The sequence below is a fragment of the Hyla sarda genome, chromosome 3 (assembly GCF_029499605.1).
Source record: "Hyla sarda isolate aHylSar1 chromosome 3, aHylSar1.hap1, whole genome shotgun sequence".
In the NCBI taxonomy this organism is placed as follows: domain Eukaryota; kingdom Metazoa; phylum Chordata; class Amphibia; order Anura; family Hylidae; genus Hyla; species Hyla sarda.
Genome location: NC_079191.1, coordinates 151894268 through 151911630, shown reverse-complemented (window position 1 = coordinate 151911630; position 17363 = coordinate 151894268). Strand labels below are relative to the sequence as shown.

General features: G+C 43.9%; 1 protein-coding gene across 5 annotated transcripts in view; it reads right to left on the bottom strand.

Annotated features, from left to right (window-relative positions):
* Window positions 1–17363, bottom strand: part of USP13 (ubiquitin specific peptidase 13) — a 153847-nt gene that overhangs the window by 131030 nt on the left and 5454 nt on the right. The window contains exon 1 of one of the 5 annotated variants that reach the window (XM_056565250.1): window positions 6292–6550. The exons of 1 other annotated variant lie outside the window; for it this stretch is intronic. In XM_056565250.1, the coding sequence (XP_056421225.1) occupies window positions 6292–6462 (171 nt within the window). In that variant the 5' untranslated portion in view covers window positions 6463–6550. Of the gene's footprint in view, window positions 1–6076; window positions 6238–6287; window positions 6551–17363 lie in introns of those variants that run through there. 3 more of the 5 variants (XM_056565246.1, XM_056565253.1, XM_056565252.1) reach the window with 3 other exon arrangements.

Sequence of the window (17363 nt, the reverse complement as noted above, 5' to 3'; positions counted from 1 at the left end):
ACAAGAGTACAGAACATGTAGTACCACCCTGTACTGTAGGGAGGCACTACCAGACAGTCAGTGCATGCACTTCAGTAATACAGGTGTAAATGTCCATTCTGATTGGTCAGTTCTTTCAGCCACTGACACGTTTCACAGATCTGGACTGTCCGTAGCATTGTATGTTGAGTCTGGTTTCAAGTTACAATTGGCCAGAAAAGACCATTGTATGTTGAAACGATTAGGCCATTGTAAGTTGAGGTATCACTGTGTGTGTGTGTGTGTGTGTATATATATATATATTTATTTTTATTTTTTTTTTACTTTCCTCCATAAAACTAAAAATAATGGTTCCCATTACACATTCCGCTTCTTTGTAACTGTATCATGAACAGGAGTAAACCAGGACCCATAATGGTTGATAAACTGAGAATATCTTTGACATTTACATTCAAAAGTGATAGAAAGCTCCCACCATGGCCAATTGGCAGGAAATTGCCATTTATTATGAAATGATATTTCTGAATTTCCACGACAGACATGCGACATATAGGCTCAGATTTCATAATCCGCACCATTCTCTAAGATCCATGCCAATTTTTCTTATACCCTAAACACCTTAAAAATGCCTCAAGTAAACTTTAAGTTCAAAGGGAGTAAAAATGGACCTTTATAGGCGCTCAGGCATCCAAAATGGAAGATATCACAACCAAAGTGATATGAATAAAAATTCTTGTCTATTAGTTAAATAAAACAAGATAAAACAGAGTAAAACAATCCTTTTATTTAACTAATAAACAAGAATTTTTATTCATATCCCTTTGGTTGTGATATCTTCCATTTTGGATGCTTGAGCACCTATCAAGGTCCGTTTTTACTCCCTTTGAACGTCACTTCAGGACCTCCTTTTGGTTGCTTCCTGGGACCCTGGGCCAGCACAGGAACACTTTACCTCTATTTGATGCTACATGCATATAAATTATACGCTCAAGATGAGCGGCCATCTTACAGACCCCCCCGCCTCCCCCTACCCACCCTTCTTTCCAAGGGTAATGCACAAGGCGCCTCTTTTGGGGCTTTTTTTCTACTTTCTTTTCATATAGGTTCAAGTAAACTTTAGACGCAGACTTTTGTTTCCCAACAGCTTCAGTAGCAAATGTCATACAAGTTGTATGGGACTTGCATGCAAATAAGTACCCTAGATCTTTCTTATTGATATTTCATGAAACAGATAAAACAATTGAGGGGCATGTAGCCATCTTGCTATTGTAGCTAAAGGGGTACCAATTATTTTTTTTTTTTTATCGACTGGTGCCAGAAAGTTCAACAGATTTGTAAATCACTTCTATTAAAAAAAATCCTAATCCTTCCACTACATTTTAGGGGCTGTATACTAAACAGAAATCAAAAAAAGAAATGCATTTCCTCTGATGTCACGACCACAGAGCTCTCTGCTGACATCACAAGCACAGTGCTCTCTGCTGTCCATTTTAGGAACTGTCCAGAGCAGCATATGTTTGCTATGGGGGATTTTATCCTGCTCTGGACAGTTCCTAAAATGGACAGCAGAGGTCAGCAGAGAGCACTGTGCTCGTGATGTCAGCAGAGAGCTCTGTGGTCATGACATCAGAGGAAATGCATTTCTTTTTTGGATTTCTCTTTAGTATACAGCCCCTAAAAAGTACTGGAAGGATTAAGATTTTTTAATAGAAGTGATTTACAAATCTGTTTAACTTTCTGGCACCAGTTCATTTAAAAAAAAAAAAAAAAGTTTTCCACGGGAGTACCCCTTTAACGACGAAGGACGTATATTTACGTCCTCCGCCGGCTCCCGCGATATGCCGTGGTGTCCCCACATCATATCGGGCCAGTCCCCGCGGCTATCAACGGCCGGGACCCGCGGCTAATACAGGACATCACCGATTGCGGTGATGCCCTGTATTAACCCTTCAGACGCGGCGATCAAAGCTGACCGCCGCGTCTGAAGTGAAAGTATCCCGGCTGCTCAGTTGGGCTGTTCATGACCGCCGTGAAATCGCGGCGTCCCGAACAGCTGACAGGACACCGGGAGGGCCCCTACCTGCCTCCTCGGTGTCCGATCGACGAATGACTGCTCCGTGCCTGAGATCCAGGCAGGAGCAGTCAAGTGCCGATAACACTGATCACAGGCGTGTTAATACACTCCTGTGATCAGGATGAGAGATCAGTGTGTGCAGTGTTATAGGTCCCTATGGGACCTATAACACTGCAAAAAAAAAAAAAAAGTGTTAATAAAGGTCATTTAACCCCTTCCCTAATAAAAGTTTGAATCACCCCCTTTTCCCATAAAAAAAAATAAAACCGTGTAAATAAAAATAAACATATGTGGTATCGCCGCGTGCGTAAATGTCCGAACTATAAAAATTTATCATTAATTAAACCGCACAGTCAATGGCGTACACGTAAAAAAAAATTCTAAAGTCCAAAAAAAACTTATTTTTGGTCACTTTTTATACCATTAAAAAATGAATAAAAAGTGATGAAAAAGTCTGATCAAAACAAAAATGATACCGATAAAAAACTTCAGATCACGGCGCAAAAAATGAGTCCTCATACCGCCCTGTAAATGGAAAAATAAAAAAGTTACAGGGGTCAGAAGATGACATTTTTAAACGTATAAATTTTCCTACATGTAGTTATGATTTTTTCCAGAAGTGCGACAAAATCAAACTTATATAAGTAGGGTACCACTTTAACCGTATGGACCTACAGAATAATAAGGTGTCATTTTTACCGAAATATGCACTGCGTAGAAACGGAAGCCCCCAAAAGTTACAAAATGGTGTTTTTTTTCTTCGATTTTGTCGCACAATGATTTTTTTTCCGTTTGGCCGTGAATTTTTGGGTAAAATGACTAATGTCACTGCAAAGTAGAATTGGTGACGCAAAAAATAAGCCATAATATGGATTTTTAGGTGGAAAACTGAAAGGGTTATGATTTTTAAAAAGGTAAGGAGGAAAAAACTAAAGTGCAAAAACTGAAAAACCCTGAGTCCTTAAGAGGTTAATCCTTAGGTAAGGCCACCCTTTGGTCATTTTTTTTGTAAGCAGTACAAGAAAGGGTTCATAGATTGTAAGAGGTTTACATTTCCATTATACACCTCCATGTGGGCTCCATGCAAGACTTACGAATACTGATTCAAAATGATGCCATATGAAAGTGGCCTATGAGTAGTGTCACACATTTAAAAAGAAAACAAATGCGTGTATGCATTATTATTATTATTATTATTATTATTTATTTTATTATTTTTTTTAGTTAATTCAGACATAAGGGAGATGGGGAAAGGGAGGGTCAATATAGAAGAAGGGTAAATGAGAAAATATATGGTCAAACAGCTATTTGCAGTAACTTAAAAAAATAAAAAAATAAAGTACTTAGGCTAAGTTTCCATTTGTTTTTTTTCTGGCAGTTTTTGGAATACTCCCACTGCAGTTTTTGAGCCAAAGTCAGAAGTGGATCCATAAGGGAGGAGAAGTATAAGTTCTTCCTATATATGTCCTATTCCTTTTGAATACACTTCTGGCTTTGGCTCAGAAATTGCAGTGGCAGTATTCCAAAAACTGCCAGAAAAAAAACAAATGGAAACTTAGTCTAAGCCAAGTTTCACACTGTGGAATTTCTTGGTAGAATTTCTGCTGGAGATCAAGTTGGCGCCACTAGGACTGGGATGACTACATTGCCGTCCCCATAGATGGCAATGCATTTCTGAGCAGATCTCCCAAAAGATCCACCCAGAAATGTATTGCAGTCTATGGGGGCAGCAATGCAGTCTGCTCGGTCCTAGTGCAGAAATCCTGCAGTGTGAACTCAGCCTAAGGCTGCATTCACATCACGATTTCCCCATCCGATTTGAGTAAACGATTTTATAGCCTAAAATCGTATGAAATTGTATATATAATCGGATCCATTGACCTCCATTAAAAAATCAGATCCATTACACACATCCGATTTGATGTTCATCAGATTTCACATGATTTTTGTTCAGGTCTGAAATTGGGGTTGACCACGATTTCAGACCTGAACAAAAAAACGTGTGAAATCGGATGCAGATCAAATCGGATGTGTGTAATGGATCTGATTTTTTAATGGAGGTCAATGGATCCGATTATATATACAATTTCATACCATTTTAGGCTATAAAATCGTTTACTGAAGTGGGATGGAGAAATCGTGATGTGAACGCAGCCTATAGGGCTGATGAATCATATACAGTGTCCTGAAAATATTTAAAAACAAAAACTACTTGTAAACTATTGAACTGGATCCAACTTCATAAAGTTGCGCAGAAGGGAAGGGTGCACTATTCTATCTAGCAACTCGACAAAATTACTTTTGTTAGGTAATGGGGGGGGGGGGCTTTGAATCCATTTAAAACAGACCCTATGACCTATCTTGGCGTTTACGTTATCTGGTCACTGACAGTGTGAAAACAGCCTAAAAATTAATAAATTATCTAATACGGTTTGTTAGTAGTCAGTAAGTGACTATGGAACATGATACTTTAAGGATTTGTCTGAAAAGTAAATATTTACAAGAAGAGATGTCAGTCACTTCTACTTTTATGAATATTTGTAAATATAACCTCTGCAGTAGAAGTTATGCTACCAGCACTGATGTTATGAATTATCAAGTATTTCATTTTGTTAAAGGGAATGGAAATCGCCATCAATGGCAAAAGACACATTCAGCATCAATGTTGTCCATAACAAGTCCAGGTCCCTGCTCCCGTCATATGCTTGGCTGCCATTAAAGGGGTACTCCGGTGAAAACCTTTTTTCTTTTAAATCAACTGGTGGCAGAAAGTTGAACATATTTGTAAATTACTTCTATTAAAAAATGGTAATCCTTCCAGTACTTATTAGCTGCTGAATGCTACAGAGGAAATTTCTTTCTTTTTGGAACACTGATGACATCACGAGCACAGTGCTCTCTGCTGACATCTCTGTCCATTTTAGCAGCCATGCATAGCAGATGTATGCTAAGGGCAGCATGGTGGCTCAGTGGTTAGCACTGCTGCCTTGCAGCGCTGGGGACTTGGGTTCAAATCCCACTAAGGACAACAATAAATAAAGTGTTATTATTATTATAATAACATCAGCAGAGAGAACTGTGCTCGTGATGTCATCAGAGAGCATTCCAAAAAGAAAATAATTTCCTCTGTAGTATTCAGCAGCTAATAAGTACAGGAAGGATTAAGATTTTTTAATAGAAGTAATTTACAAATATGTTTAACTTTCTGCCATCAGTTGATTTAAAGGTTTTCACCGGAGTACCCCTTTAACAAGATTGACAGTTTTTATACAACAATGTCCATTATTTAGGTCAGGGGTCTCAAACTGATGACCCTCCAGATGCTGCAAAACTTCAACTCCCAGCATGCTGGGAGTTGAAGTTTTGCAACATCTGTAGGGCCACCAGTTTGAGACCCCTGATTTAGGTCAATCTGATATAGAATGGATGCAAAAGCAGATCCAACTATGGGGTTTCCCAAACAGTGTGCCTCCAGCTGTTGCATAACTGCAACTCCCAGCATGCCCGGACAGCCTTTGGCTGTCCGGGCATGCTGGGAGTTGTAGTTTTGCAATAGCTGGACACACACTGTTTGGAGAACACTGAACAAAGGTGACAGATTTACTGATTCCAACTTGTAAAAAATTAACACTTTGCCTTTTCTCCATCACTATGGTAACACATAACATTTCCCAATATAAGGATAAGGTGTAGTGAATGGATCAGCTCTGATAGTCCCCATCACATAAAACGTGTATAGAGAGGATCGCTGGTGCAATCGCAGGCGATCTATCGCTCGTGGGTGTATATACAATCGAGGCAATCTATCGCTCGTGGGAGTGTGATCGCAGGCAATCTATCGCTCGTGGGTGTATATACGATCGAGGCAATCTATCGCTCGTGTGTGTGATCGCAGGGGATCTATCGCTCATAAGTGTGTGATCGCAGGCAATCTATCGCTCATAAGTGTGTGATCGCAGGCAATCGATCGCAAGTGTGCCCCCACCACAGTTTTCCAGGACATCTCAGGTCAACATGTCTTGCCTGGCAATCTACTATACACCCCAGCCTGATCCACAGCGCCCACACTACGGAGATCCCCTACAGGAATCCTGGGGCTGATCAGGCAGCATGGCTGGAGGAGGGGAGATCCCGTCAGCCTCACGTGTGGCGATCCACTGGATCTCCCGGAGCAAAACAGAAAGCATGCGGGGAGCTGTCAGAGGGGAGGGGAGCACACACCGAGCTCACTCACTCACAGGGGAGTCATAGGAGAAGGCGCACTCCGTCTTGTAGACCCTGTCCCCTGACTTGGGCACCCTGATGGTGGGCATGTAAGGCACAAGCAGCTCTCCCAGGTCTGCAGCCATCTTCACATTCCTGCTGCTTCCAAACAATGCTGGAGGCTCTGCAGCCGGCGGCCCAGGCATGGGAGGGCAGGACACAGGAGGCTATTTTAATCCAATAGCAGATCACACCAGCCCCGGGTCCTGCTGCCGATACTGGGCGGCGGAGGAGGGAGCTGCCAGGCCCGGCTATTTATAGAGGGCAACTTGGGTTTCTTTAATAGAACTGGGTGACGGTGGACGGACATTTGTCTGCTGGAGATACACGGCTGTGACCATTAACCCCTGCATGCCCAGAACACGGCTCTGTAGGGATAAGGAACTGCACCGTGGCCATAGTCCTAGGGAAAAGTGACTGCACAGTGCTGCTGTGGACAGGAAAGTTCGCCATGCATCAGTCCTAGGAAAAAAATCAGTCCTGAGCAAAAGTGACTGCACTGGTCATAGATCAGTCATAGGTAAAAGAGACAGAACTGGTCATAGATCAGCCCTAGGGAAAAGTGACTGCACTGGCCATAGATCAGCCCTAGGTAAAAGAGACAGAACTGGTCATAGATCAGCCCTAGGTAAAAGAGACAGAACTGGTCATAGATCAGCCCTAGGTAAAAGAGACAGAACTGGTCATAGATCAGCCCTAGGGAAAAGTGACTGCACTGGTCATAGATCAGCCCTAGGTAAAAGATACAGAACTGGTCATAGATCAGCCCTAGGGAAAAGTGACTGCACTGGCCATAGATCAGCCCTAGGTAAAAGAGACAGAACTGGTCATAGATCAGCCCTAGGTAAAAGAGACAGAACTGGTCATAGATCAGCCCTAGGTAAAAGAGACAGAACTGGTCATAGATAAGCCCTAGGTAAAAGAGACAGAACTGGTCATAGATCAGCCCTAGGTAAAAGAGACAGAACTGGTCATAGATCAGCCCTAGGCAAAAGTGACTGCACTGGTCAAAGATCAGTCCTAGGTAAAAGAGACAGAACTGGTCATAGATCAGCCCTAGGCAAAAGTGACTGCACTGGTCATAGATCAGCCCTAGGTAAAAGAGACAGAACTGGTCATAGATCAGCCCTAGGTAAAAGAGACAGAACTGGTCATAGATCAGCCCTAGGTAAAAGAGACAGAACTGGTCATAGATCAGCCCTAGGTAAAAGAGACAGAACTGGTCATAGATCAGCCCTAGGTAAAAGAGACAGAACTGGTCATAGATCAGCCCTAGGTAAAAGAGACAGAACTGGTCATAGATCAGCCCTAGGTAAAAGAGACAGAACTGGTCATAGATCAGCCCTAGGTAAAAGAGACAGAACTGGTCATAGATCAGCCCTAGGTAAAAGAGACAGAACTGGTCATAGATCAGCCCTAGGCAAAAGTGACTGCACTGGTCAAAGATCAGTCCTAGGTAAAAGAGACAGAACTGGTCATAGATCAGCCCTAGGCAAAAGTGACTGCACTGGTCAAAGATCAGTCCTATGTAAAAGAGACAGAACTGGCCATAGATCAGTCATAGGTAAAAGTGACTACACTGGTCATAGATCAGTCCTAGCTAAAAGTGACTGCCCTCTGCTGCTCTGTACAGGAAAGCTGGCCATAGATCAGTCCTAGGTAAAAGAGACAGAACTGGTCATAGATCAGCCCTAGGTAAAAGAGAAAGAACTGGTCATAGATCGGCCCTAGGTAAAAGAGACAGAACTGGTCATAGATCAGCCCTAGGTAAAAGAGACAGAACTGGTCATAGATCAGCCCTAGGGAAAAGTGACTGCACTGGTCAAAGATCAGTCCTAGGTAAAAGAGACAGAACTGGTCATAGATCAGCCCTAGGCAAAAGTGACTGCACTGGTCAAAGATCAGTCCTATGTAAAAGAGACAGAACTGGCCATAGATCAGTCATAGGTAAAAGTGACTGCACTGGTCATAGATCAGTCCTAGCTAAAAGTGACTGCCCTCTGCTGCTCTGTACAGGAAAGCTGGCCATAGATCAGTCCTAGGTGAAAGTGACTGCACTGGCCATAGATCAGTCCTAGATAAAAGTGACTGCACTGTTCATAGATCAGTCCCAGGTAAAAGTGACTGCACTGGCCATACATTAGTCCTAGGTAAAAGTGACTGCACTGGTCACAGATCAGTCCCAGGTAAAAGTGACTGCACTGGCCATAGATCAGTCCTAGGTGAAAGTGACTGCACTGGCCATAGATCAGTCCTAGATAAAAGTGACTGCACTGGTCATAGATCAGTCCCAGGTAAAAGTGACTGCACTGGCCATACATTAGTCCTAGGTAAAAGTGACTGCACTGGTCACAGATCAGTCCCAGGTAAAAGTGACTGCACTGGCCATAGATTATTCCCAAGTATAAGTGACTGCACTGGCCATAGATCAGTCCTTAGTAAAAGTGACTGCACTGGCCATAGATCAGTCCTAGGTAAAAGTGACTGCATTGGCCGTAGATCAGTCCTAGATAAAAGTGACTACACTGGCCATAGATCAGTCCTTAATAAAAGTGACTGCACTGGCCATAGATCAGTCCTTAATAAAAAAAAAAAAGTGACTGCACTGGCCATAGATCAGTCCTAGATAAAAGTGACTGCACTGGTCATAGATCAGTCCCAGGTAAAAGTGACTGCACTGGCCATACATTAGTCCTAGGTAAAAGTGACTGCACTGGTCACAAATCAGTCCCAGGTAAAAGTGACTGCACTGGCCATAGATCAGTCCCAGGTAAAAGTGACTGCACTGGCCATAGATCAGTCCTAGGTAAAAGTGACTGCACCGGCCATAGATCAGTCCTAGGTAAAAGTGACTGCACTGGCCATAGATCAGTCCTAGGTAAAAGTGACTGCACCGGCCATAGATCAGTCCTAGGTAAAAGTGACTGCACTGGCCATAGATCAGTCCTAGGTAAAAGTGACTGCCCTCTGCTGCTCTATACAGGAAAGCTGGCCATAGATCAGTCCTAGGTGAAAGCAACTGCACTGGCCATAGATCAGTCCTTGATAAAAGTGACTGCACTGGTCATAGATCAGTCTCAGGTAAAAGTGACTGCACTGGCCATACATTAGTCCTAGGTAAAAGTGACTGCACTGGTCACAGATCAGTCCCAGGTAAAAGTGACTGTACTGGCCATAGATCAGTCCTAGGTAAAAGTGACTGCACTGGCCATAGATCAGTCCTAGGTAAAAGTGACTGTACTGGCCATAGATCAGTCCTAGGTAAAAGTGACTGCACTGGTCATAGATTAGTCCCAGGTAAAAGTGACTGCACTGGCCATACATTAGTCCTAGGTAAAAGTGACTGCACTGGTCACAGATCAGTCCCAGGTAAAAGGGACCGTACTGGCCATAGATCAGACCTAGGTAAAAGTGACTGCACTGGCCATAGATCAGACCTAGGTAAAAGTGACTGCACTGGTCACAGATCAGTCCCAGGTAAAAGTGAGTGCACTGGTCACAAATCAGTCCCAGGTAAAAGTGACTGCACTGGTCACAAATCAGTCCTAGGTAAAAGTGACTGTACTGGCCATAGATCAGTCCTAGGTAAAAGTGACTGCATTGGCCGTAGATCAGTCCTAGATAAAAGTGACTGCCCTCTGCTGCTCTATACAGGAAAGCTGTCTGTGGTGCACCACAGGGTGTGATGTGAGGTGTAAGGGGGGCAGATGCTATGGCCTCAGAGGTAGATGGTATTAACCCCTTCTTGTCATGATGCCAGGGCGTGGTTTGGCCGTATAACCACCCGAAGGTAGTACCGCTAGTCCTTGGATAGGCAGGCACAATATAGAGTCCAAGGCCAGGTTAAGGATAACAGTAGCTTTACTGAGGTAAGACCGATGTACAGTATATGCAGTTCAGCCAATATCCCAGAGAGGTGGCCAGTGACACAGGGAGACCTCACAGGCTTGCTGGGACTTGCAGTGAATTGACAGACTAGAATGCAGGCCACGGTAACTATAGATGACTTGACTTGAGATGGTGACAGACAATTGAGATGACTTGACTTACTCAAAGGCAGGACACAGGCACTGGAACACTTGACTGTGCTGGACCTCAGCAGGAACTCAAGAGCATGGAAAAGAGCGTGAGCTAAGGGAGAGATTACAGCCCCCCCCCCATATTATATAGGGGGCTGTGCAAGGGGCTCGTAGGTCACTTGGGAGGTCACCTGGTCACTGGGTTCTCTGGGTAACAAGACAATCATGTGGTACAGATTTAAAAGGTATATTACACCTATAATACATAACTACACATAACCTGTAAATACTATAGGGTTTGCTGCAGGAGAGCCCCAAGGACACGCAGGGACTCTGCCTGACAGGGCAGAAGGACAGTACGGAAACATCCTGTACTGGGACATTACATGGCCATAGATCAGTACTAGGTAAAAGTGACTGCACTGGCCATAGATCAGTCCTAGGTAAAAGTTACTGCACTGTGCTTCTGTGTACTGTACAGGAAAGCTGACCATAGATCAGTGATAGGACTGATTTATGGCCAGTGCAGTCTCTTTTACCTATCACTGATCTATGGTCAGCATTCCTGTACAGTACACAGAAGCACAGTGCAGTCAATTTTACCTGGGAATAATCTATGGCCAGTGCAGTCAATTTTACCTAGGACTGATCTATGGCCAGTGCAGTCACTTTTACCTGGGCATAATCTATGGCCAGTGCAGTCACTTTTACCTAGGACTGATCTATGGCCAGTGCAGTCACTTTTACCTAGGACTGATCTATGGCCAGTGCAGTCACTTTTACCTAGGACTGATCTATGGCCAGTGCAGTCACTTTTACCTGGGCATAATCTATGGCCAGTGCAGTCACTTTTACCTAGGACTGATCTATGGCCAGTGCAGTCACTTTTACCTAGGATTGATCTATGGCCAGTGCAGTCACTTTTACCTGGGCATAATCTATGGCCAGTGCAGTCACTTTTACCTAGGACTGATCTATGGCCAGTGCAGTCACTTTTACCTAGGACTGATCTATGGCCAGTGCAGTCACTTTCACCTAGGACTGATCTATGGCCAGTGCAGTCACTTTTACCTGGGCATAATCTATGGCCAGTGCAGTCACTTTTACCTAGGACTGATCTATGGCCAGTGCAGTCACTTTTACCTAGGACTGATCTATGGCCAGTGCAGTCACTTTTACCTAGGACTGATCTATGGCCAGTGCAGTCACTTTTACCTGGGCATAATCTATGGCCAGTGCAGTCACTTTTACCTAGGACTGATCTATGGCCAGTGCAGTCACTTTTACCTAGGACTGATCTATGGCCAGTGCAGTCACTTTTACCTAGGACTGATCTATGGCCAGTGCAGTCACTTTTACCTGGGCATAATCTATGGCCAGTGCAGTCACTTTTACCTAGGACTGATCTATGGCCAGTGCAGTCACTTTTACCTAGGACTGATCTATGGCCAGTGCAGTCACTTTTACCTGGGCATAATCTATGGCCAGTGCAGTCACTTTTACCTAGGACTGATCTATGGCCAGTGCAGTCACTTTTACCTAGGATTGATCTATGGCCAGTGCAGTCACTTTTACCTGGGCATAATCTATGGCCAGTGCAGTCACTTTTACCTAGGACTGATCTATGGCCAGTGCAGTCACTTTTACCTAGGACTGATCTATGGCCAGTGCAGTCACTTTCACCTAGGACTGATCTATGGCCAGTGCAGTCACTTTTACCTGGGCATAATCTATGGCCAGTGCAGTCACTTTTACCTAGGACTGATCTATGGCCAGTGCAGTCACTTTTACCTAGGACTGATCTATGGCCAGTGCAGTCACTTTTACCTAGGACTGATCTATGGCCAGTGCAGTCACTTTTACCTGGGCATAATCTATGGCCAGTGCAGTCACTTTTACCTAGGACTGATCTATGGCCAGTGCAGTCACTTTTACCTAGGACTGATCTATGGCCAGTGCAGTCACTTTTACCTAGGACTGATCTATGGCCAGTGCAGTCACTTTTACCTGGGCATAATCTATGGCCAGTGCAGTCACTTTTACCTAGGACTGATCTATGGCCAGTGCAGTCACTTATACCTAGGACTGATCTATGGCCAGTGCAGTCACTTTTACCTGGGCATAATCTATGGCCAGTGCAGTCACTTTTACCTTTGACTGATCTATGGCCAGTGCAGTCACTTTTACCTAGGACTGATCTATGGCCAGTGCAGTCACTTTCACCTAGGACTGATCTATGGCCAGTGCAGTCACTTTTACCTGGGCATAATCTATGGCCAGTGCAGTCACTTTTACCTAGGACTGATCTATGGCCAGTGCAGTCACTTTTACCTAGGACTGATCTATGGCCAGTGCAGTCACTTTTACCTAGGACTGATCTATGGCCAGTGCAGTCACTTTTACCTGGGCATAATCTATGGCCAGTGCAGTCACTTTTACCTAGGACTGATCTATGGCCAGTGCAGTCACTTTTACCTAGGACTGATCTATGGCCAGTGCAGTCACTTTTACCTAGGACTGATCTATGGCCAGTGCAGTCACTTTTACCTGGGCATAATCTATGGCCAGTGCAGTCACTTTTACCTAGGACTGATCTATGGCCAGTGCAGTCACTTTTACCTAGGACTGATCTATGGCCAGTGCAGTCACTTTTACCTGGGCATAATCTATGGCCAGTGCAGTCACTTTTACCTAGGACTGATCTATGGCCAGTGCAGTCACTTTTACCTAGGACTGATCTATGGCCAGTGCAGTCACTTTTACCTAGGACTGATCTATGGCCAGTGCAGTCACTTTTACCTAGGACTGATCTATGGCAAGTGCAGTTACTTTTACCTAGGACTGATCTATGGCCAGTGCAGTCACTTTTACCTGGGCATAATCTATGGCCAGTGCAGTCACTTTTACCTAGGACTGATCTATGGCCAGTGCAGTCACTTTTACCTAGGACTGATCTATGGCAAGTGCAGTTACTTTTACCTAGGACTGATCTATGGCCAGTGCAGTCACTTTTACCTGGGCATAATCTATGGCCAGTGCAGTCACTTTTACCTTTGACTGATCTATGGCCAGTGCAGTCACTTTTACCTAGGACTGATCTATGGCCAGTGCAGTCACTTTCACCTAGGACTGATCTATGGCCAGTGCAGTCACTTTTACCTGGGCATAATCTATGGCCAGTGCAGTCACTTTTACCTAGGACTGATCTATGGCCAGTGCAGTCACTTTTACCTAGGACTGATCTATGGCCAGTGCAGTCACTTTTACCTAGGACTGATCTATGGCCAGTGCAGTCACTTTTACCTGGGCATAATCTATGGCCAGTGCAGTCACTTTTACCTAGGACTGATCTATGGCCAGTGCAGTCACTTTTACCTAGGACTGATCTATGGCCAGTGCAGTCACTTTTACCTAGGACTGATCTATGGCCAGTGCAGTCACTTTTACCTGGGCATAATCTATGGCCAGTGCAGTCACTTTTACCTAGGACTGATCTATGGCCAGTGCAGTCACTTTTACCTAGGACTGATCTATGGCCAGTGCAGTCACTTTTACCTGGGCATAATCTATGGCCAGTGCAGTCACTTTTACCTAGGACTGATCTATGGCCAGTGCAGTCACTTTTACCTAGGACTGATCTATGGCCAGTGCAGTCACTTTTACCTAGGACTGATCTATGGCCAGTGCAGTCACTTTTACCTAGGACTGATCTATGGCAAGTGCAGTTACTTTTACCTAGGACTGATCTATGGCCAGTGCAGTCACTTTTACCTGGGCATAATCTATGGCCAGTGCAGTCACTTTTACCTAGGACTGATCTATGGCCAGTGCAGTCACTTTTACCTAGGACTGATCTATGGCCAGTGCAGTCACTTTTACCTGGGCATAATCTATGGCCAGTGCAGTCACTTTTACCTAGGACTGATCTATGGCCAGTGCAGTCACTTTTACCTAGGACTGATCTATGGCCAGTGCAGTCACTTTTACCTAGGACTGATCTATGGCCAGTGCAGTCACTTATACTTGGGAATAATCTATGGCCAGTGCAGTCACTTTTACTTAGGTAAAAGTGACTGCACTGGCCATAAATCAGTCCTAAGTAAAAGTGACTGCACTGTGCTGCTCTGTTGAGGAAAGCTGGTCATAGATCAGTCCTAGGTAAAAATGACTGCCCTGTTCAGGAAAGCTGGTCATAGATGGGTAAAAGTGATACATTATCGGGATCTTTCACATCCCAAGATCACCAATCAGAAGTTAGTTTTAGCAGCGATCTGGGAGCAGACATTTACCATTAGCATATGCATTAAACAGATCAATAGAGTCACATTCACCCGACAGAGGCCAAATGTGTGTAATGTTAGGGACATATACATCTGGGTTTGCCAAATGGAATAATGCAGACTACCATACACTATTCCATCCGGCTGGATCTTGTTTGAAAAAAAAAATACCTAAAATGCATATTATACATTTGTAATAACATGGGACCCTGGGTATGATGGGTGCCACTAAGTGGTTTATAGATTGTAAAGTTTTAAGCAAGTTTTTACTGTTGTTTTGCAGTCACTTTTTTATACTTTAAAAACAAACAAGCAAATGTTTTAATGTTAAAGTCCTATTGAGAAGCCTATGCCCCAAAAATTGCTTACCTGGAGCATGCAGAGCTTTATTTAAAAAGAAAACAGAACTCCAAAACAGCTCTTCGCATACACCTATGTTAGGCTGCATTCACATTACGTTTAGGCACTATGGCTGCCGGGTCCAGCTGGGAAATGTAAAAACCTGGAGCTCCCGTATCCCATCCAGACTTGGCGTCGAAACCCATTCACTTTAACCCCTTCAGGACGGAGCCCATTTTGGCCTTAAGGACCGGAGCGTTTTTTGCACATCTGACCACTGTCACTTTAAACATTAATAACTCTGGAATGCTTTTAGTTATCATTCTGATTCCGAGATTGTTTTTTCGTGACATATTCTACTTTAACATAGTGGTAAATTTTTGTCGATACTTGCATCCTTTCTTGGTGAAAATCCGTAAATTTGATGAAAAATTTGAAAATTTAGCATTTTTCTAACTTTGAAGCTCTCTGCTTGTAAGGAAAATGGATATTACGAATACATTTTTTTTGGTTCACATATACAATATGTCTACTTTATGTTTGCATCATAAAATTGACGTGTTTTTACTTTTGGAAGACACCAGAGGGCTTCAACGGTCAGCAGCAATTTTCCGATTTTTCACAAAATTTTCAAACTCAGTATTTTTCAAGGACCAGTTCAGGTTTGAAGTGGATTTGAAGGGTCTTCATATTAGAAATACCCCATAAATGACCCCATTATAAAAACTACACCCCCCCAAAGTATTCAAAATGACATTCAGTCAGCGTTTTAACCCTTTAGGTGTTTCACACGAATAGCAGCAAAGTGAAGAAGAAAATTCACAATCTTCATTTTTTACACTCACATGTTCTTGTAGACCCAATTTTTGAATTTTTACAAGGGGTAAAAGGACAAAATTTTTACTTGTATTTGTAGCCCAATTTCTCTCGAGTAAGCACATACCTCATATGTCTATGTAAAGTGTTCGGCGGGCGCAGTAGAGGGCTCAGAAGGGAAGGAGCGACAAGGGGATTTTGGAGAGTACGTTTTTCTGAAATGGTTTTTGGGGGGCATGTTACCTTTAGGAAGCCCTTATGGTGCCAGAACAGCAAAAAAAAAAACACATGGCATACCATTTTGGAAACTAGACCCCTCGGGGAATGTAACATGGGATAAAGTGAACCTTAATACCCCACAGGTGTTTCACGACTTTTGCAAATGTAAAAAAAATAAAAAATGTTACCTAAAATGCTTGTTTTCCCCCAAAAATTTTATTTTTAAAAAGGGTAATAGCAGAAAATACCCCTAAAAATTTGAAGCCCAATTTCTCCCAATTCAGAAAACACCCCATATGGGGGTGGAAAGTGCTCTGCTGGCGCACTACAGGTCTCAGAAGAGAAGGAGTCACATTTGGCTTTTTGAACGCAAATTTTTCTCTGGGGGCATGCCGCATTTAGGAAGCCCCTATGGTTCCAGGATAGCAAAATAAACCCCACATGGCATATCATTTTGGAAACTAGACCCCTCGGGGAACGTAACAAGGGGTTAAGTGAACCTTTATACCCCACAGGTGTTTCACGACTTTTGCATATGTAAAAAAAAAAAAAATTTTTTACCTAAAATGCTTGTTTTCCCAAAAATTTTACATTTTTAAAAAGGGTAAAAGCAGAAAATACCCCCCAAAATTTGTAACACAATTTCTCCCAAGTACGGCGATACCCCATATGTGACCCTAAACTGTTGCCTTGAAATACGACAGGGCTCCAAAGTGAGAGCGCCATGCGCATTTGAGGCTTAAATTAGGGATTGCATAGGGGTGGACATAGGGGTATTCTACGCCAGTGATTCCCAAACAGGGTGCCTCCAGCTGTTGCAAAACTCCCAGCATGCCTGGACAGTCAACGGCTGTCCGACAATACTGGGAGTTGTTTTGCAACAGCTGGAGGCTCCTGTCACGATGCCGGCTGGCAGGAGGTGGATCCTCTGTGCCAGAGAGGGATTGGCGTGGACCGTGCTAGTGGACCGGTTCTAAGTCACTACTGGTTTTCACCAGAGCCCGCCGCAAAGCGGGATGGTCTTGCTGCGGCGGTAGTGACCAGGTCGTATCCACTAGCAACGGCTCAACCTCTCTGGCTGCTGAAGATAGGCGCGGTACAAGGGAGTAGACAGAAGCAAGGTCGGACGTAGCAGAAGGTCGGGGCAGGCAGCAAGGATCGTAGTCAGGGGCAACGGCAGGAGATCTGGAACACAGGCTAGGAACATACAAGGAAACGCTTTCACTGGCACGATGGCAACAAGATCCGGCGAGGGAGTGCAGGGGAAGTGAGGTATAAATAGGGAGTGCACAGGTGAACACACTAATTGGAACCACTGCGCCAATCAGCGGCGCAGTGGCCCTTTAAATCGCAGAGACCCGGCGCGCGCGCCCT